Source organism: Somniosus microcephalus, chromosome 4 (genome assembly GCF_052327205.1).
Source record: "Somniosus microcephalus isolate GS21.2 chromosome 4, FLI_Smic_1.0, whole genome shotgun sequence".
NCBI lineage: Eukaryota > Metazoa > Chordata > Chondrichthyes > Squaliformes > Somniosidae > Somniosus > Somniosus microcephalus.
In genome coordinates this window covers 98,203,612-98,225,994 of record NC_140990.1, presented here as the reverse complement: position 1 = coordinate 98,225,994, position 22,383 = coordinate 98,203,612, and the positions used below count along the sequence as shown (strand labels likewise).

The following is a 22,383-nucleotide window of genomic DNA, read 5'->3' as shown; positions in this document are numbered from 1 at the left end:
CAAGGTGCTGCTGAAATGCTGCCAGCTGGGGTTAAAGGTGCTTGAAGCTGATTGGGCCAACGGAAATGGGGGAAGGTCATAAGGGAGCCACTGATGCACTAGTCAAATAGCACAGTGTGGCCTGGGCCGATTCCAAAGGGTTCGGGCTGGGGCCAGGCCCGTGGGCTCCCATCATTTAGGGAGCAAGGCTTTTGGGGGTCAGATTATTTAAGAAATTGGACTCCAGGAATTATTAGCCTGGGAGTTTGAGTCAGTTATGGCAGCACCACCCAAACCCACGACCTCTTCCACCTAGAAGGACAAGGGCAGCAGGCGTATGGGAACACCACCGCCTCCAAGTTCCCCTCCGAGTCACACACCATCCTGACTTGGAAGTATTTCGCTGATCCTTCATCGTCGCTGGGTCAATATCCTGGAACTCTCTCCCTAACAGCACTGTGGGAGTACCTTCACCACACGGACTGCAGCGGTTCAAAAAGGCGGCTCACCACCACCTCTTTCGCACCCTTTCCACCAGCGGGTAGCCCGCACCACGTGTGCTCGACACAGGCAAAGACTTTGCCTCCACCAGTTCCCTTGGCGCCTGCGCGCCGGACTCCTCCGATTTACAGAGGACGCGGTCTGGACGCAGACTGGCCGACTGAGCAGCAGCCCTCCTGGCACCGCGCGATTCAGGGTCAGGGGGTTCGGGTAAGTGGATATTAGGGGATAGTGGTTATTAGGGTTAGTAGTTATTAGGGGTTACGGTCAGAAACCGCTGTTGTCACTAGATGCTGGCTCTGCTAGTCGTTGTCAATAATAGAAACAGAAAATTAGGAGCAGGAGTCGGCCATTCGGTCCTTCGAGCCTGCTCCGCCATTCAATATGATCATGGCTGATCCTCTATCTCAATACCATATTCCCGCTCTCTCCCCATACCCCTGGATGCCCCTTGTGTCTATAAATCTATCTACCTCCTTCTTAAATATATTCAGTGACTTGGCCTCCACAGCCTTCTGTGGTAGAGAATTCCACAGGTTCACCACCCTCTGAGTGAAGACATTTCTCCTCATCTCAGTCCTAAATGTCCTACCCCCGTATCCTGAGACTGTGACCCCTCGTTCTAGACCCCCCAGCCAGGGGAAACATCCTCCGTGTCCAGTCTGTCTAGCCCTGTCAGAATTTTACACGTTTCAATGAGATCCCCTCTCATTCTTCTAAACTCTAGTGAATACAGGCCTAGTCGACCCAATCTCTCCTCATACGACAGTCCTGCCATCCCAGGAATCAGTCTGGTGAACCTTCGCTGCACTCCCTCTATAAGTATATCCTTTCTTAGGTAAAGAGACCAAGACTGCACACACTACTTCAGATGTAGAAATAATAATGTCAAATGAATGATTTCGAACTAACCACTAGCCCCGAAGCCTAACCCTCATCACTAACAACACCAACTTGTGTATATACACAGAAGCGATCTCAAACAAACTTTGACACCGAGCCACAGAAGGAGATATTAGGACAGGTGGGTAGGTTTTAAGGAGTGTCTTAAAGGAGGAGAGAGAGGCGGAGGGGTTTAGGGAGGGAGCTTAGGGCCCAGGCAGCTGAAGGCACGGCTGACAATAGCGGAGCGATTAAAATCGGGGATGTGCAAGAGGCCAGAATTGGAGGAGCACAGAGATTTCAGCGGGTTGTAGGGCTGGAGGAGGTTACAGAAATGGCGGTGTGGGGGTCGGGGGGGCGAGGCCATGAAAGGATTTGGAAACAAAGGTGATCGTTTTAAAATTGAAGCTCACACAATACAGGTAAATGTACTTCCCAGGTGTATAATTACTTAACAAACATCCACCACGATTCAGTAACCAAGGAAGTAAAGCACTCACAACGCTCACCCACACTTTGCTTTTCACCTTACCAACAAATGCACAGAAAGGTTAAAGTTCACAGACCCAACAATGGTGTCCATTACTCATTTTATATTTACTAATCAGATTAGTGCAATTAGCCACTCCAGAAAGCCCTCCAAAAAAGAAAGAAAGGAAGACTTGCATTTATATAGCGCCTTTCACCACCTCAGGACATCCTTTAAAGCCAATGAGTACTTTTAAAGTGCAGTCACTGTTGTCTCCCTGCTGTCCTGGGGCCAATGTTTATCCCTCAACCAACATCACTAAACACAGATGATCTGGTCATTTATCACATTGCTGTTTGTGGGATCTTGCTGTGTGCAAATTGGCAGGCGCGTTTCCTGCATTGCAACAGTGACTACAATTGTAAAGTCGATATGGACTTGACACCAATCAGTTGCAATTAATCCCTCATCGAATTCTACCAAGTCTTAACACGCACATTGCTTCAGGCAGTAGTATTACAAAGAAGATATCGATAGTACCCGTCTCTCGCTTTGGATAGAGGCTATAAACCTTGGCTGACTGCTTGTGCGTCTCGGTCTCTCTCTCGCAGTCCTGTGCCTCCACGATCTGTGTGTACACAAAACCTTTAACTTATGGTCTGCGCATACACAAGCCCCCTTTAGTTCAGAGTCTGCGTACGCAAACCCCCTTTAGCTCAGGGTCAGCGTACGCAAACCCCCTTTAGCTCAGGGTCTGTGCGTACGCAAACCCCCTTTAGCTCAGGGTCTGTGCGTACGCAAACCCCCTTTAGCTCAGGGTCTGTGCGTACGCAAACCCCCTTTAGCTCAGGGTCTGTGCGTACACAAACCCCCTTTACCTCGACATGCTGAAGGTCCACACGTCTCTATGTCGCCATTACCTTGTCTAAAAATTGCTTGGACCCTGCAGTGTGAGCAGCTTTGAGCTTCACCTCGCTCAGCCTGTCCTGCTGTATTCTGGGTAGGTTTTAAGTTGGCCATTTAATGATCGCTAGCTACTATCCAATGATTCCTAGCTATCTTATACATTTATATAAGCATGTTCTGTTAGGCATAAACTTGAGTGGTTTATCTGTTAAAAACACCAACGCTGCAAATGTCTAATCTTACACTCTTCAAAAAAACGATACTTTATTGACTGTAAAGCGCTTTGGGACATCCTGAGGCGGTGAAAGGCGCTGCAGAAATGCAACTTCTTTACAGCACAGAAACAGGTCATTCGGCCATGCCGGCGTTTATGCTCCTCACGAGCCTTCTCCCGCCCCTCTTCATCTAAACCGATCAGCATAATCCTTCTACTCCTTTCTCCCTCATGTGCTTATCAAGCTTCCCCTTAAATGCATCTGCGTTATTCGCCACAACCACTCCCCGTGCTGGCGAGTTCCACATTCTCACCACACTCTGGGTAAAGAAGTTTATTTTATTTTCTCTCGTCTTACTTCAGGTGAACGGCATCCGAATTCTCAGCTCGAGCTGATGGGGGATTGTCCTCTGAGGAGAGATTAGAATAGAATCATAGAAATTTACAGCACAGAAGGAGGCCATTTCGGCCCATCGTGTCCGCGCTGACCGACAAAGAGCTATCCACCCTAATCCCACTTGGTCCGTAGCCCTGTAGGTTACGGCATTTCAAGGGCACATCCAAGCACTTTTTAAATGAGGTGAGAGTTTGTGCCTCTATCACCCTTTCAGGCAGTGAGTTCCAGACCCTCACAACCCTCTGGGTGAAGAAATTTCCCCTCAAATCCCCTCTAAACCTCCTACCAATTACTTCAAATAAGATTGAGTAGATTAGGCCTATATTCTCGAGAGTTTAGAAGAATGAGAGGTGATCTCATTGAAACATACAAGATTCTGGACAGGGTAGATGCCGGGAGGATGTTTCCCCTGGCTGGGGGAGTCTAGAACCAGGGGTCACAGTCTCAGAATAAGGGGTCGGCCATTTAGGACTGAGAGGAGGAGAAATTTCTTCACTCTGTGGAATTCTCTACCCCAGAGGGCTGTGGCGGCTCAGTCGTTGAGTATATTCAAGACAGAGATCGATAGATTTTTGGATATTAAGAGAATCAAGGGATATTGGGATAGTGCAGGAAAGTGGAGATGAGGTTCCCAAAACAAGCGCTCTACTCAGAGCTCCGACATGGCAAGAGAGCCCCAGGTGGGCAAAGGAAACGCTTCAAGGACACCCTCAAAGACTCCTTGAAGGAGTGTAGCATCCCCACCGACACCTGGGAATCCCTGGCCCAAGACCGCACAAAGTGGAGGAGAAGCATCCGGGAAGGCGCCGAACACCTCGAGTCTCTTCGCCGGAAGCAAGTGGAAGCCAAGTGCAAGGAGCGCACGTCAACCCAAGCACCCCACCCACCCGCCCCTTCAACCACCGTCTGCCCCACCTGTGACACAGACTGCAGGTCCCGCATTGGACTCATCAGTCACCCGCAAACTCATTTTTAATGTGGAAGCAAGTCATCCTTGGTTCCGAGGGACTGCCTAAGAAGAAGAAGATGAGGTAGAAGATCAGCCATGATCTTATTGAATGGCGGACCAGGCTCGAAGGGCCAAATGGCCGACTCCTGCTCCTAGTTATTATGTGCTTCTGTTCTTATAAGCTGCTGATCCTGAATTGTGGCAAAAGGCAGCTGAAGGCTGTGGGCAACTGGGAATTCACATTGTGGCTCAGTCAGTCTCACACTCTCACCTCTGAGTCAAAAGGTCGTGGGTTCAAGTCCCACTCCAGAGACTCGAGCCTCCATAATCCAGGGCTGACACTCCCAGCATCAGTGCTGAGGGAGCTCCGCTGCACCGTCGGAAGTGCCATCTTTCAGATGAGACGTTAAACCGAGGGCCCCGACTGGCCTCTCAGGTGGACATAAGAGATCCCACGATCACTATTTTCGAAGAAGAGCAGGAGAGTTATCCCCGGTGTCCTGGGGCCAATATTTATCCCTCAGCCACCAGCACTAAAACAGATGATCCGGTCATTTATCACATCGCTGTTTGTGGGATCTTGCTGTGCACAAATGGGCGTTTCCCACATTACAACAGTGACGACACTTCAGAAGTACAACATTGGCTGTAAAGCGCTTTGGGACGTCTGGTGGTCATGAAAGGCGCTGTAGAAATGCAAGTCTTTCTTTTTGTTCTTTATCTCCTCTCGAAGGCGCAGCAAGAGATGAACCCGATCAGTTCGTCCAAAAGTCCTGACACTTCCCAGCTTCTGTGGGAAACGTTGGACCTGAAGGGCCCTCGAGAATGGATTCCAGTTATTTTAACACAATTCTAATGTGGAGTGATTTGCTGCATCTTTAACCCCATAACTCGGGTAATTTTTAGCTCGTATACATTGGCCTTCAGATTGGGAGTTTCCGTGTTCAAAAGAACTTCAGGCACAGGTGAGAGTGACTGCCCTTGACATCAAGGCAGCATTTGACCGAGTGTGGCATCAAGGAGCCCTAGTAAAACTGAAGTCAATGGGAATCTGGGGGAAACTCTCCACTGGCTGGAGTCACACCTAGCACAAAGGAAGATGGTTGTGGTGGTTGAAGGTCAATCATCACAGCCCCAGGACATCGCTGCAGGAGATCCTCAGGGCAGTGTCCTAGGCCCAAACATCTTCAGCTGCTTCATCAATGACCTTCCCTCCAACATAAGGTCAGAAATGGGGATGTTCGCTGATGACCGCACAGTGTTCAGTGCCATTCACAACTCCTGAGATAATGAAGCAGTCCATGCCCCATGCAACAAGATCTGGACGACATTCAGGCTTGGGCTGATAAGTGGCAGGTAACATTCGCGCCACACAAGTGCCAGGCAATGACAATCTCCAACAACCGAGCGTCTAACCACCGCCCCTTGACATTCAACAGCATTACCATCGCCGAATCCCCCACCATCAACATCCTGGGGGTCACCATTGACCAGAAACTTAACTGGACCAGCATCATAAATACTGTGGCAACAAGAGCAGGTCAGAGGCTGGGTATTCTGTGGCAAGTGTCTCACCTCCTGACTCCCCAAAGCCTTTCCAGCATCTACAAGGCACATGTCAGGAGTGTGATGGAATACTCTCCACTTGCCTAGATGAGTGCAGCTCCAACAACGCTCAAGAAGCTCGACACCATCCAGGACAAAGCAGCCTGCTTGATTGGCACCCATTCCACCACCTTAAACATTCACTCCCTCCGCCACCGGCGCACCATGGCTGCAGTGTGTACCATCTACAAGATGCACTGCAGCAACTCGCCAAGGCTTCTTCGGCAGCACCTCCCAAACCCGCGACCTCTTCCACCTAAAAGGACAAGGGCAGCAGGCGCATGGGAACACCACCACCTGCAAGTTCTCCTCCAAGTCACACACCATCCTGACTTAGAAGTATATCGCCATTCCTTCATCGTCGCTGGGTCAAAATCCTGGAACTCCCTACCTAACAGCACTGTGGGAGGACCATCACCACATGGATTACAGCGGTTCAAGGCGGCGGCTCACCACCACCTTCTCAAGGGCAACTAGGGATGGGCAATAAATGCTGGCCTTGCCAGCGACGCCCTCATCCCATAAACGAACTAAAAGAAAAATACGGTGGGCATCCATCGTATTCTCTCGTTAATTGGTGTCAAATTTTGTTTGATAATAGCTCCTGTGAAGCACCTCCGAATGTTTTACTACATTAAAGACGCTATATAAATGTAAGTTGCTGTTGTTGTTCACTGCGATTAGGGGCTAATCGTTAACCCTGGGCGCACTTCACTAAGGGACTTGGGCACCAAGTCTTGTTCACCCATCACCCCTGTGCTCGCTGACCTACATTTTCTCCCAGTTCCCAAACGCCTCAAATTAAAAATTCTCATCCTCCTGTTTGAATCCCTCCATGGCCTCACCCCTCCCTATCTCTGTAGCCTCCTCCAGCCCCAGAACCCTCCCAGATCTCTGCACTCCTCCAATCCTGGCCTCTTGCTCATCCCCGATTTTAATCGCTCCGCCAATGGAGGCCGTGCCTTCAGCTGCCTGGGCCCTAAGCTCCGGAATTCACTCCCTTAACCTCTCCGCCTCTCTCTCTTCCTTTAAGACCCTGCTTAAAACCTACCTTATCATATCTTAGTGACATCAAGGACTCGCCAGACTGTTCAAAACAAAGCTGATTTCACAGAATCACAGAAACCTCACAGTGCAGATAGAGGCCATTTCGGCCCATCGAGCCTGCACCGACACATATCCCACCCCCGATCCCCGTAACCCCTACACCAACACATATCCCACCCTATCCCCGTAACCCCACGTATTTAATCCCCCTAACACTAAGGGTCAATTTTATCATAGCCAATCAACCTAACCTGCACATCTTTGGACTGTGGGAGGAAACCGGAGCACCCGGAGGAAACCCACGCAAACATGGGGAGAATGTGCAAACTCCACACAGTCACCCGAGGCTGGATTCGAACCCAGGTCCCTGGAGCTGTGAGGCAACAGTGCTAACCACTATGCCACCGTTTTATTTGACAGATATCCAGATTATTAAGCGCCAGCCCAGTTATAGGGGTCATTGACATCAGCAGAAACAAACCCCCAACTGTCAGAATGAACATGTTGTTGGATGTGATTAACAGCAGCAATAACACCAGAATCCAATCAATGCAGTCAAACGTGAACTCACTGGTGTGTCAGGAGGTGGGATGAATGAGTGAATCCCTTTCCACACACGGAACATTTAAACAGCCTCTCGCCGGTGTGAACGCGCTGGTGTGTCAGCAGGCTGGATGATTGGCTGAATCCCCTCCCACACATGGAACATTTAAAAGGCCTCTCTCCAGTGTGAACGCCCTGGTGTGTCAGCAGGTGGGTTGACTGAGTGAATCCCTTCCCACACAAGGAGCAGGTGAACGGTCTCTCACCGGTGTGAACTTGCTGGTGCTTCAATAGTTCCTCGGTGCTTTTGAAGCTCTTCCCACAGTCAGAATATTTAAATGGCCTCTCCTCAGTGTGAGCTCGCTGGTGGGTCAGTAGGGAGGACGAACGATTGAATTCCTTCCTGCACAAGGAGCAGGTGAATGGCCTCTCCCCGGTGTGAACCCACTGGTGCGTCATCAAGCTGGATGAATGAGTGAATGCCTTCCCACACACGGAGCAGGTGAATGGCCTCTCCCCGGTGTGGAATCGCTGGTGCCTCAGCAGGTTGGACGAATCACTGAACCTCTTCCCGCACACGGAGCAGTTGAATGGCCTCTCGTCAGTGTGAATCCGCTGGTGCGCCATCAGCTTCTCGGAGCTTTTAAATCCATTCCCACAGTCGGAGCATTTAAACGGCCTCTCCCCAGTGTGAACTCGCTGGTGTCTCAGCAGGTTGGACAACTGAATTAATCCCTTCCTGCACACGGGGCAGGTGAGCGGCCTCTCCCCAGTGTGACTGCGCTGTTGAGTTTCCAGCTTGGCTGTTTTCTGAATCCTCGTCCACACATAGAACATGTGTACGGTTTCTCAGGCTGCGTAACTGGTAGAAGTTCACTCCACAGTCGGTGCACTGGAACACTCTCACTCGGGTGTGTGTATCTCGGTGCTTTTCCAGTCACACTGATGTTTGAAATCATTTCCCACAGACAGAACAGACAAACATTTCTCCTTCCACATTCAAAAGGCCGATGATATTCAGGTCCTGATGAATCGAGTGACGCGTGATGGTTGGTTTGAGTTTCCCGTCTGCAAATCCTCCCCTTCTAATACGCTGCAAAAGGATTTTACAAAACTCAATCATGAAGTACAGGATAAAAATTCCGAACAGACAATACAAGTTGTTAGAGAACATTCTTCTCCCCCTCAAACTGTAAATCCCTGTCCCACACACTCTCTCTTACTGTTTGTAATCCAAATTCATCCTACTATCCTCCTCCTACTTTTTCCCTCCTCTCCTCTCCTGAAGGCGCTGACTCCAGGGTTCAGTTTCACAGTCCCCAGTGTGTCACCCAAGTGTCTAATCTTTCTGCATGAGCCGCGACAGTGAAGTCAACAAGCTATTTTCCTTAGGGGCGTCACACTCAAACCCAGTGATGCTGCCCCTTGGACTACCCGCACGCACTTTGCAGCAAGGAGGGGTCTCTCCACCCAACAACAACCTGGATTTATATAGCGCCTTTAACGTAGTAAAACGTCCCAAGGCGCTTCACAGGAGTATTATAAGGCAAAAAAAATTGGCCCCAAGCCATATAAGGAGAGATTAGGGCAGATGACCATTAGCTTGGTCAAAGAGGTAGGTTTTAAGGAGCGTCTTAAAGGAGAAGAGAGAGGTAGAGAGGTGGAGAGGTTTAGAGAAGGAATTCCAGAGCTTAGGACCTCGGCAGCTGAAGGCACGACCACCAATTGGGGATGTGCAAGAGGCCAGAATTGGAGGAGTGCAGAGATCTCGGGGGTTTGTGGGGCTGGAAGAGGTCAGAGATAGGGAGGGGTGAGGCTGTGGAGGGATTTGAAAACAAGGATGAGAATTTTAAAATCGAGGAGTTGCTTAACCAGGAGCCAATGTAGGTCAGCGAGCACAGTGGGTGATGGGCGAACGGGACTTGGTGCGAGTTAGGACACGGGCAGCCGAGTTTTGGATGACCTCAAGTTTACGGAGGGTGGAACCATCAAGAGCGACTTTGCCCTGTGGCACTGAGGTCCATTGTAGTGGCCCCCCAGTTGATACCAACTAAACTTAGTCTAAGAGATAGATTTTACGGAGTGTCTTAAAAGAGGAGAGAGAAGCGGAGAGGTTCAGAGAGGGAATTCCAGAGCTTCGGGCCTCAGCAGCTGAGGGCACGGCCACCAATGGTTGAGCGATTATAATCAGGGATGCTCAAGAGGGCAGAATTAGAGGAGCGCAGATATCTTGGAGGGTTGCAAAGCTGGAGGAGGTTACAGAGATTGTAATGTATTAACACATGGTTTGTCACACGATTTGTCACACATGAGCATGCTCAGTTCACTTTGGCCTAGTAAACAAGCACAACTCATCCTGTCTGTCCTTCATTTGTTCTACCCACATATATTACAATTTTGGCAACGAGAATGGGATCCCACAACCATTTTTAGGGATCTTGGAAGGACAGTGTTCAACTTTCCGGTGGAAAAGTTTAAGGTGACTTTGTGACACCTAAACTGAATTTTTGCGATGTTTTACTATTAATGTTAGAAGTCACACAACACCAGGTTATAGTCCAACAGCTTTATTTGAAATCACAAGCTTTCGGAGCGCTGCTCCTTCTTCACCTGAAGAAGGAGCAGCGCTCCGAAAGCTTGTGATTTCAAATAAAGCTGTTGGACTATAACCTGGTGTTGTGTGACTTCTTACATTTGTCCACCCCAGTCCAACTCCGGCATCTCCACACCATGACTATTAATGTTAACAAGGATGAGAATTTTGAAATCGAGGGGTTTTTTTCACCCCTGCTTTTAACCCGCCATGGCCGACCTAGGAATGTCCAGGCTGGGGCTCTGTCTGCACCAGAGCAAGGCGAGGATGGCTCAGTAATGGCGGCCCGCGGCACCCACAAGCCCCCGCGCTGCAGAAACCGCTCGATCCGCCGCTTGGCCGCCCGGAGTGCGCATGTGCCGGGGGAGGACGCTCCGCTCCAGCCGTTTGTGGCGAAAGAACGGACGGAGCGAACCGAGAGAAGGAGCTGGAAGTGGCGGTTAGTGCGGAGCCGTTGCTTTAAAAGCGTTTTTATAACACCTCCCCGCCCCTGGAGCTCCTCTTCTTCGGGGGCAATAAGGCGGCCATCGGCCGTTTGTTCGAACCCCGCCCTCTCCTACCTGCGCCGAATGCGGCTCTCGGCCCAAGGCCCCACCGCGCATGCTCCGCGAGTCTTTCTCGCGGCCCCCTTCCCGCGCATGCGCGTTGCGTTGCACTGATGTGGCTGGGACTCAGAACAACAACAACAACTTGCATTTATACAGCGCCTTTTACGTAGTAATACGTCCCAAGGTGCTTCTCGGGAGCGATTAAATTTGACACCGAGCCACATGAGATATTAGGGCAGGTGACCAAAAGCTTGGTCGAAGAGGCAGGTTTTAAGGAGCGTCTTAAAGGAGAAAAGAGAGGCGGAGAGGTTTAGGGAGGGAATTCCAGAGCTTAGGGCCCAGGCAGCTGAAGGCACGGCCGCCAATGGTGGAGCGATTAAGATCAGGGGTGCGCGAGAGGCTAGAGTTGGAGGCGCGCAGAGATCTTGGAGGGTTGTAAGGCTGGAGAAGGTTACAGAGATAGGGAGGGGCGAGGCCATGGAGGGATTTGAAAACAAGGATCACAGAATCACAGAATCCCCACAGTGCAGATAGAGGCCATTTCGGCCCATCGAGCCTGCACCGACACACATCCCACCCTATCCCCGTAACCCCACGTATTTAATCCCCTAACACTAAGGGTCAATTTATCATAGCCAAATCAACCTAACCCGCACATCTTTGGACTGTGGGAGGAAACCGGAGCACCCGGAGGAAACCCACGCCGACACAGGGAGAATGTGCAAACTCCACACAGACAGTCGCCCGAGGCCGGATTTGAACCCGGGTCCCTGGTGCTGTGAGGCAACAGTGCTAACCACTATGCCACCAGGATGTTCATTTTAAAATCAAGGATAGAGAGAAACTGTTCCCATTGGCGGAAGGGTCGAGAACCAGAGGACACAGATTTAAGGTGATTGGTAGAAGAACCAAAGGAGACATGAGGAAAAACTTTTTACGCAGTGAGTGGTTAGGATCGGGAATGCACTGCCTGAAAGGGTGGTGGAGGCAGATTCAATCGTGGCTTTCAAAAGGGAATTGGATAAGTACCTGAAGGAAAAAAAATGTGCAGGGCTACGGGGAAAGGGTGGAGGAGTGGGACTAGCTGAAGTGCTCTTGCAGAGAGCCGGCACGGGCTTGACGGGCTGAATGGCCTCCTTCTGTGCTGTAACCATTCTATGATTCTATGAGGCATTGCCGGACCGAGAGCCAATACAGTCACCGAGCACATGAGTGAATGGGACTTGTTGCAAATATTAGGAACATAGGAACAGGAGGAGGCCATTCTGCCCCTCGAGCCTGTACCACCATTCAATTAGATCATGGCTGATCTGTAAATTAACTCCATTTACCTGCCTTGGTTCCATATCGCCTAATACCCTTACCTAACAAAAATCTGCCAATATCAAAGGCTGCAGACAAGTCAAGAAGGACGAGGAGGGATAGTTTGCCCTTGTCACAGTCACAAATGATGTCATTTGTGACTGATGAGAGCCGTTTTGGTACTGTGGCAAGGGCGGAAACCTGATTGGAGGGATTCAAACATGGAATTGCGGGAAAGATGGGCATGGACTTGGGAGGCGACAACACGTTCAAGGACCTTGGAGAGGAAAGGGAGGGTGGGGATGGGGTGCTAGTTTGCAAGAATGGAGGGGTCAAGGGTTGTTTTTTTGAGGAGTGGGGTGATGACAGCAGATTTGAGGGAGAGGGAGACAGTACCTAAGAAGAGAGAACCATTAACAATGTCAGCTAATGGAAAGTGAGTTTTTTGTGATCAGATAGAGAAGCAGTGTGGAGCAGTGAGTGTCATGGCTCTTAAAGGAACAATGTCTCCATTGTTGTCGCATCGATGACTACCCAGTGACAGGATTGTTCCTGGTTGTTATGTTCCATGTAGTCGAATAGTCTGTACTCACTGTCCAGGTTCACACATAGACTCATAGAATAGTACAGCACAGAAGGAGGTCATTCGGCCTATCAAGTCTGCGCCAGCTCTTTCGAAGAGCAATCCAGTTAGTCCCACTCCCCCGCTCTTTCCCCATATCCCTGCAATTTTCAAGTATTTATCCAATCCCCCTTTGAAGGCTACTATTGAATCTGTATCCACCTCTCAGGCAGTGCATCCCAAATCCTGACCACTCGTTGCGTAAAAAAGTTTTTCCTCATGTCGCCTCTGTTTTTTGTCAATCACCTTAAACCTGTGCCCTCTGGTTATCGATCCTTCCGCCAATGGATACAGTTTCTCTTTATCTAACCCTTCATGATTTCGAACACCTCTATCAAATCGCCTCTTAGCCTTCTCTGCTCTAAGAACATAAGAAATAGGAGCAGGAATAGGCCACTTGGCCCCTCGAGCCTGCTCCGCCATTCAATAAGATCATGGCTGATCTTGGGCTCAAAGCCACTTCCCTGCCCGCTCCCCATAACCCTTCACTCCCTTGTCTTGCAAAAACCTGTCTATCTCCACCTTAAATGTATTTAATGACCCAGCCTCCACAGCTCTCTGGGGCAGAGAATCCCACAGATTTACGACCCTCTGAGAGAAGAAGTTCCTCCTCATCTCAGTTCTAAAAGGCCGACCCTTTATTCTAAAACTGTGCCCCCGAGTTCTAGATTTCCCCACGAGGGGAAACATCCTCTCTGCTTCTACCCTGTCGAGCCCCCTCGGTATCTTATATGTTTCAATAAGATCACCTCTCATTCTTCGAAACTCCAATGAGTATAGGCCCAACCTGCTCAACCTTTCTTCATAAGTCAAACCCCTCATCTCTGGAGTCAACCGAGTGAATCGTCTCTGAACTGCCTCCAATGCAAGTATATCCTTCCTTAAATAAGGAGACCAAAACTGTACGCCATACTCAAGGTGTGGTCTCACCAATACCCTGTACAATTGTAGCAGGACTTCCCTACTTTTATACTCCAACCCCCTTTGAAATAAAGGCCAACATTCCATTTGCCTTTTTGATTACTTGCTGTACCTGCATGCTAACGTTTTGTGTTTCATGCACAAGGACCCCCAGGTCCCTCTGAACTGTAGCATTTTGTAATCTCTCTCCATTTAAATAATAATTTGGTTTTTTATTTTTCCTGCCAAAGTGTATAACCTCGCACTTTCCCACATTATACTCCATCTGCCAAAAGTTTTCCCACTCACTTAGCCTGTCTATATCCCTTTGCAGGTTCTTTGAGTCCTCTGCACAACTTGCTTTCCCACCCATCTTTGTATCATCTGCAAACTTGGCTACATTACACTCGGTCCCGTCATCCAAGTCGTTAATGTAGATTGTAAATAGTTGAGGCCCCAGCACCGATCCCTGTGACACCCCACTAGTTACCGTTTGCCAACCAGAAAATGACCCATTTATCCCGACTCTCTGCTTTCTGTTAGCCAATTCTCTATCCAAGCCAATATATTACCCCCAACTCCGTGAGCTCTTATCTTATGCAGTAACCTTTTATGTGGCACCTTATCGAATGCCTTCTGGAAATCCAAATACACCACATCCACTGGTTCACCTTTGTCCACCCTGCTCGTTACATCCTCAAAGAACTTCAGCAAATTTGTTAAACATGATTTCCCTTTCATACAATCATGCTGACTCTGCTTGACTGCATTATGATTTTCCAAATGCCCTGCTACTGCTTCCTTAATGAAGGACTCCAGCATTTTCCCAACAATAGATGTTAGGCTAACTGGTCTATAGTTTCCTGCTCCCTGTCTCCCTCCTTTCTTAAATAGGAAGAACAACCCCAGCTTTTCCATGATCACTTGTCGACTGGGGGACAACCAGTGACTGTCGCTGGGATCAGTCAGCACCTTCAACAGAGGAGGGGAGAAAAACATTCAGAGATTGTCCAATGGATGGTGCTTTCAAACAGTGAGGAAGGAGAGTTTGTGGGACGGGGATTTACAGCTTTGGGGGAACAAGAGAGGAAAGAATGTTCCACAGAAACTAGAATTGTCTGTTGTGAATTTCTGTCCTGTACTTACAGTGATGGGTTTTGTAAACTCCTTTTACAGGGTATCAGAAGGGGAGGATTTGCAGACGGGAAACTCAAACCAAACATCACATCAACATCTGACGGAGTCACTTGATTCATCAGGACCTGAATATCATCAGCCTTTGAATGTGGAAGGAGAAATGTTTGTCTGTTCTGTCTGTGGGCAAAGATTTCAAACGTCAGTGTGACTGGAAAAGCACCGAGACACACACACCCGAGTGAGTGTTCCAGTGCACTGACTGTGGAAAGAGCTTTAACCAGTTACACAGCCTGAAAAAACATCGCACCATTCACAGCGGGGAGAAACCGTACACGTGTTCTGTGTGCGGACGAGGCTTAACTGATCGTCCAATCTGGAGAGACACAAGGACACCTGCACCACGGAGAGACCGGGGAAATGTGGGGACTATGGGAAGGGCGTCAATTGTCAGAACATGCTGGAAACTCATCGACACAGTCATATTGGAGAGAGGCCATTCACCTGCTCCGTCTGTGGAAAGGGATTCACTCGGTCATTCAATCTGCTGACACACCAGCACATCCATACGGGGGAGAGGCCGTTCACCTGCTCAGTGTGTGGGAAGGGATTCACTCAGTCCTCCAACCTGCTGAATCACCAGCGAGTTCACACTGGGGAGAGGCCCTTCATGTGCTGTCATTGTGGCAGGAGGTTTCGACACTCATCGGGCCTGGTCAGCCATCAGCGCACCCACCCGGGAGAGACCTTGTTTAATTGCTCCGTATGTGGGAAGGGATTCACCCAGTCGTCCAACCTGCTGATTCACCAGCGAGTTCACACTGGGGAGAGGCCGTTCACTTGCTCCGTGTGTGGGAAGGGATTCACTCAGTCATTCAGCTTCCAGACACACCAGCGAGTTCACACCGGAGAGAGGCCGTTCACCTGCTCCGTGTGCGGGAAGGGATTCACTCAGTCATCCAACCTGCTGACGCACCAACGCATTCACACTGGGGAGAGGCCGTTCACTTGCCCTGTGTGCGGGAAGGGATTTACTCAATCACCCCACCTGCTGAGACACCAGCGAGTTCACATGTGACTGCAGGGGTTGGATTCTGATGTTAATCACATCCAGGACCGAACCATGTTCATTCTGGCGAGCGGGTTTTTCTGGACATGCAGTAGCTGCTTTAATCAGCACCCAATCCTGGAACCTAAAGACCTGAGGGAGGAGGGCATCAGAGTTCAAGCTACTCGTTTCCTGCCTGTTGTCAGTGAGAAGATCCATGGAGAGAGGCACAGAAACATAGAAGATAGGCGCAGGAGTAGGCCATTCGGCCCCTCGAGCCTGTTCCGCCATTCAATGAGATCATGGCTGATCATCCAAATTCAGTACCGTCCCTGCTTTCTCCCCATATCCCTTGATCCCTTTAGCCTTAAGAAACGTATCCAACTCCTTCTTGAATATATTTAATGAATTGGCCTCAACTGCCTTCTGTGGTAGAGAATTCCACAGGTTCACCACTCTCTGGGTGAAGAAATTCCTCCTCATCTCGGTCCTAAATGACACCCCTTACCCTTAGACTGTGACCCCTGGTTCTAGACTCCCCGGCCATCGGGAACGTCCTTCCTGCATCTAGTCTATCTAGTCCTGTTAGAATTTTATAAGTTTCAATGAGATCCCCTCTCATTCTTCTAAACTCCAGTGAGTACAAGCCCAATCGACCCAATCTCTCCTCATACGTCATTCCTGCCATCCCAGGTATCAGTCTGGTGAATCTTCGCTGCACTCCCTCCATGGCAAGAACATCCTTCCTCAGCCAGTGGTCAGTCAGATTCAGAAAGGGCTGATCAGATAAAGTGTGTTCTAACTGGACGGTGTGGCGGATTCATTGTTTTGTTTATCACAAGGAAAGTTACAGAATCAAGTCAAAGTGTGGTGTGATTTACTACAAATCTTTCTCTGTACTCACTGACTTAACCACTAAATAAATGAAGTGATGGCTGTGCAATCAGCCTCGCCTCTTTAAGGTGTGAATCAGCCCAGCTTCCGGGAGCCTGGAGAAGCCTGAATGTCTCCACGTGCAAGGTAGCAGTATAACGTGGGCCTGTCATCGATATGGGCCCGGCTCACACTGCCGTGTGACTGGATTGGCAATCTCCTGATCGTAAAGGACGCAGCCGTGGCTCAGTGGGCAGCACACTCGCCTCTGAGTCAGAAGGTTGTGGGTTCAAGTCCCACTCCAGGGACTTGAGCACATAAAGCTAGGCTGACAATCCGAGGGAGCGCTGCACTGTCGGAGGTGCCGTCTGTCGGTTGAGACGTTAAACAGAGGCCCCGTCTGCTCTCTCAGGTGGATGTAAAAGATCCCACGGCACTATTTCGAGTAGGAGAGTTATCCCCGGTGTCCTGGCCGATATTTATCCCTCAACCAACATAACAAAAACAGATTATCTGGTCATTATCACATTGCTATTTGTGGGACCTTGCTGTGCGCAAATTGGCTGCCGCGTTTCCCACATTACAACAGTGACTACATTCCGAAAAGTACTTCATTGATTGTAAAGCGCTTTGAGACGTCCGGTAGTCGTGAAAGGCGCTATATAAATGCAAGTCTGTCTTTCTTTCTTTAGGATCTGCTCACGGGGTGGGGGGTGCGGGGGGAGGGGGTAGACTGGTGAGTCTGAACCGGAGAGAATATCCAGAGCAAACCCAACATTTCCAAAAGCGACATGAGTGGAAAAATGTGTGACATTCATAGAAACATAGAAGATAGGAGCAGGAGTAGGCCATTCGGCCCTTCGAGCCTGCTCCGCCATTCAACGAGATCATGGCTGATCATCCAAACCCTAGCACCCGGTCCCTACACCGACAGCCATCCCACCCAAGCCGTAACCCCACGTATTTAATCCCCCCTAACACTAAGGGCTAATTTTTATCATGGCCAATCAACCTAACCCGCACATCTTTGGACTGTGGGAGGAAACCGGAGCACCCGGTCTAAAACTGTGCCCCCGAGTTCTAGATTTCCCCACGAGGGGAAACATCCTCTCTGCTTCTACCCTGTCGAGCCCCCTCGGTATCTTATATGTTTCAATAAGATCACCTCTCATTCTTCGAAACTCCAATGAGTATAGGCCCAACCTGCTCAACCTTTCTTCATAAGTCAAACCCCTCATCTCTGGAGTCAACCGAGTGAATCGTCTCTGAACTGCCTCCAATGCAAGTATATCCTTCCTTAAATAAGGAGACCAAAACTGTACGCCATACTCAAGGTGTGGTCTCACCAATACCCTGTACAATTGTAGCAGGACTTCCCTACTTTTATACTCCAACCCCCTTTGAAATAAAGGCCAACATTCCATTTGCCTTTTTGATTACTTGCTGTACCTGCATGCTAACGTTTTGTGTTTCATGCACAAGGACCCCCAGGTCCCTCTGAACTGTAGCATTTTGTAATCTCTCTCCATTTAAATAATAATTTGGTTTTTTATTTTTCCTGCCAAAGTGTATAACCTCGCACTTTCCCACATTATACTCCATCTGCCAAAAGTTTTCCCACTCACTTAGCCTGTCTATATCCCTTTGCAGGTTCTTTGAGTCCTCTGCACAACTTGCTTTCCCACCCATCTTTGTATCATCTGCAAACTTGGCTACATTACACTCGGTCCCGTCATCCAAGTCGTTAATGTAGATTGTAAATAGTTGAGGCCCCAGCACCGATCCCTGTGACACCCCACTAGTTACCGTTTGCCAACCAGAAAATGACCCATTTATCCCGACTCTCTGCTTTCTGTTAGCCAATTCTCTATCCAAGCCAATATATTACCCCCAACTCCGTGAGCTCTTATCTTATGCAGTAACCTTTTATGTGGCACCTTATCGAATGCCTTCTGGAAATCCAAATACACCACATCCACTGGTTCACCTTTGTCCACCCTGCTCGTTACATCCTCAAAGAACTTCAGCAAATTTGTTAAACATGATTTCCCTTTCATACAATCATGCTGACTCTGCTTGACTGCATTATGATTTTCCAAATGCCCTGCTACTGCTTCCTTAATGAAGGACTCCAGCATTTTCCCAACAATAGATGTTAGGCTAACTGGTCTATAGTTTCCTGCTCCCTGTCTCCCTCCTTTCTTAAATAGGAAGAACAACCCCAGCTTTTCCATGATCACTTGTCGACTGGGGGACAACCAGTGACTGTCGCTGGGATCAGTCAGCACCTTCAACAGAGGAGGGGAGAAAAACATTCAGAGATTGTCCAATGGATGGTGCTTTCAAACAGTGAGGAAGGAGAGTTTGTGGGACGGGGATTTACAGCTTTGGGGGAACAAGAGAGGAAAGAATGTTCCACAGAAACTAGAATTGTCTGTTGTGAATTTCTGTCCTGTACTTACAGTGATGGGTTTTGTAAACTCCTTTTACAGGGTATCAGAAGGGGAGGATTTGCAGACGGGAAACTCAAACCAAACATCACATCAACATCTGACGGAGTCACTTGATTCATCAGGACCTGAATATCATCAGCCTTTGAATGTGGAAGGAGAAATGTTTGTCTGTTCTGTCTGTGGGCAAAGATTTCAAACGTCAGTGTGACTGGAAAAGCACCGAGACACACACACCCGAGTGAGTGTTCCAGTGCACTGACTGTGGAAAGAGCTTTAACCAGTTACACAGCCTGAAAAAACATCGCACCATTCACAGCGGGGAGAAACCGTACACGTGTTCTGTGTGCGGACGAGGCTTAACTGATCGTCCAATCTGGAGAGACACAAGGACACCTGCACCACGGAGAGACCAGGGAAATGTGGGGACTATGGGAAGGGCGTCAATTGTCAGAACATGCTGGAAACTCATCGACACAGTCATATTGGAGAGAGGCCATTCACCTGCTCCGTCTGTGGAAAGGGATTCACTCGGTCATTCAATCTGCTGACACACCAGCACATCCATACGGGGGAGAGGCCGTTCACCTGCTCAGTGTGTGGGAAGGGATTCACTCAGTCCTCCAACCTGCTGAATCACCAGCGAGTTCACACTGGGGAGAGGCCCTTCATGTGCTGTCATTGTGGCAGGAGGTTTCGACACTCATCGGGCCTGGTCAGCCATCAGCGCACCCACCCGGGAGAGACCTTGTTTAATTGCTCCGTATGTGGGAAGGGATTCACCCAGTCGTCCAACCTGCTGATTCACCAGCGAGTTCACACTGGGGAGAGGCCGTTCACTTGCTCCGTGTGTGGGAAGGGATTCACTCAGTCATTCAGCTTCCAGACACACCAGCGAGTTCACACCGGAGAGAGGCCGTTCACCTGCTCCGTGTGCGGGAAGGGATTCACTCAGTCATCCAACCTGCTGACGCACCAACGCATTCACACTGGGGAGAGGCCGTTCACTTGCCCTGTGTGCGGGAAGGGATTTACTCAATCACCCCACCTGCTGAGACACCAGCGAGTTCACATGTGACTGCAGGGGTTGGATTCTGATGTTAATCACATCCAGGACCGAACCATGTTCATTCTGGCGAGCGGGTTTTTCTGGACATGCAGTAGCTGCTTTAATCAGCACCCAATCCTGGAACCTAAAGACCTGAGGGAGGAGGGCATCAGAGTTCAAGCTACTCGTTTCCTGCCTGTTGTCAGTGAGAAGATCCATGGAGAGAGGCACAGAAACATAGAAGATAGGCGCAGGAGTAGGCCATTCGGCCCCTCGAGCCTGTTCCGCCATTCAATGAGATCATGGCTGATCATCCAAATTCAGTACCGTCCCTGCTTTCTCCCCATATCCCTTGATCCCTTTAGCCTTAAGAAACGTATCCAACTCCTTCTTGAATATATTTAATGAATTGGCCTCAACTGCCTTCTGTGGTAGAGAATTCCACAGGTTCACCACTCTCTGGGTGAAGAAATTCCTCCTCATCTCGGTCCTAAATGACACCCCTTACCCTTAGACTGTGACCCCTGGTTCTAGACTCCCCGGCCATCGGGAACGTCCTTCCTGCATCTAGTCTATCTAGTCCTGTTAGAATTTTATAAGTTTCAATGAGATCCCCTCTCATTCTTCTAAACTCCAGTGAGTACAAGCCCAATCGACCCAATCTCTCCTCATACGTCATTCCTGCCATCCCAGGTATCAGTCTGGTGAATCTTCGCTGCACTCCCTCCATGGCAAGAACATCCTTCCTCAGCCAGTGGTCAGTCAGATTCAGAAAGGGCTGATCAGATAAAGTGTGTTCTAACTGGACGGTGTGGCGGATTCATTGTTTTGTTTATCACAAGGAAAGTTACAGAATCAAGTCAAAGTGTGGTGTGATTTACTACAAATCTTTCTCTGTACTCACTGACTTAACCACTAAATAAATGAAGTGATGGCTGTGCAATCAGCCTCGCCTCTTTAAGGTGTGAATCAGCCCAGCTTCCGGGAGCCTGGAGAAGCCTGAATGTCTCCACGTGCAAGGTAGCAGTATAACGTGGGCCTGTCATCGATATGGGCCCGGCTCACACTGCCGTGTGACTGGATTGGCAATCTCCTGATCGTAAAGGACGCAGCCGTGGCTCAGTGGGCAGCACACTCGCCTCTGAGTCAGAAGGTTGTGGGTTCAAGTCCCACTCCAGGGACTTGAGCACATAAAGCTAGGCTGACAATCCGAGGGAGCGCTGCACTGTCGGAGGTGCCGTCTGTCGGTTGAGACGTTAAACAGAGGCCCCGTCTGCTCTCTCAGGTGGATGTAAAAGATCCCACGGCACTATTTCGAGTAGGAGAGTTATCCCCGGTGTCCTGGCCGATATTTATCCCTCAACCAACATAACAAAAACAGATTATCTGGTCATTATCACATTGCTATTTGTGGGACCTTGCTGTGCGCAAATTGGCTGCCGCGTTTCCCACATTACAACAGTGACTACATTCCGAAAAGTACTTCATTGATTGTAAAGCGCTTTGAGACGTCCGGTAGTCGTGAAAGGCGCTATATAAATGCAAGTCTGTCTTTCTTTCTTTAGGATCTGCTCACGGGGTGGGGGGTGCGGGGGGAGGGGGTAGACTGGTGAGTCTGAACCGGAGAGAATATCCAGAGCAAACCCAACATTTCCAAAAGCGACATGAGTGGAAAAATGTGTGACATTCATAGAAACATAGAAGATAGGAGCAGGAGTAGGCCATTCGGCCCTTCGAGCCTGCTCCGCCATTCAACGAGATCATGGCTGATCATCCAAACCCTAGCACCCGGTCCCTACACCGACAGCCATCCCACCCAAGCCGTAACCCCACGTATTTAATCCCCCCTAACACTAAGGGCTAATTTTTATCATGGCCAATCAACCTAACCCGCACATCTTTGGACTGTGGGAGGAAACCGGAGCACCCGGAGGAAACCCACTCAAACACGGGGAGAATGTGCAAACTCCACACAGACAGTCACCCGAGGCCGGATTTGAACCCGGGTCCCGGGTTCATTCTTCTGTCTGCAATTTTAACAGAAGTACGGGCTTTAACAAGGCCGAGGAGTGTAAGAGGAAGAGAAGACTGAGAGAGCGGCTGAGGAGTTCCATGGTTCTGAGGCTCCTGGGAAAGAATGGGTTAGAGCAGGAGATGGTGCAGTGAGTCTACACTTCAATGCACGGAGGAGCAAGAGGACAGTGTTTTGATGAGAGCGAATTCAAAATCTATAAATCAATTCTCCAGAATTTTCCCCCTCCCAATTTAAGGTCCGTGCTTGTGCCATGGCGGTGGGCGATGGGGAGATTGAAGTTGGCCCACTGGGCACTGGCAAAGAGTCCCGCAATGGACAGCGTCCCTCCATTGCTTCAC

The 22,383-nt window shown here is 49.5% G+C and overlaps 3 protein-coding genes across 3 annotated transcripts; 2 read left to right on the top strand and 1 right to left on the bottom strand.

Annotated features, from left to right (window-relative positions):
* Positions 1-7,363: 7,363 nt before the first annotated feature.
* LOC147119559 (uncharacterized) lies at positions 7,364-10,708 on the bottom strand. The gene is made up of 2 exons (XM_085985149.1): positions 10,646-10,708; positions 7,364-8,585 (listed from the first exon to the last, which is right to left on the bottom strand). The coding sequence occupies exon 2, from the start codon at positions 8,327-8,329 to the stop codon at positions 7,517-7,519; it is 813 nt and encodes a 270-aa protein (XP_085841275.1). The 5' UTR covers positions 8,330-8,585; positions 10,646-10,708; the 3' UTR covers positions 7,364-7,516.
* Positions 10,437-15,952, top strand: LOC147119558 (uncharacterized). Its single transcript, XM_085985151.1, has 2 exons — positions 10,437-10,524; positions 14,634-15,952. Exon 2 carries the CDS (start codon positions 15,049-15,051, stop codon positions 15,667-15,669), a length of 621 nt encoding a protein of 206 aa, XP_085841277.1. The 5' UTR covers positions 10,437-10,524; positions 14,634-15,048; the 3' UTR covers positions 15,670-15,952.
* Positions 15,953-19,382: 3,430 nt separating this feature from the next.
* On the top strand, positions 19,383-20,323 carry LOC147119557 (uncharacterized). Its single transcript, XM_085985152.1, has one exon. It carries the CDS (start codon positions 19,420-19,422, stop codon positions 20,038-20,040), a length of 621 nt encoding a protein of 206 aa, XP_085841278.1. The 5' UTR covers positions 19,383-19,419; the 3' UTR covers positions 20,041-20,323.
* The last annotated feature ends 2,060 nt before the right edge of the window (positions 20,324-22,383 follow it).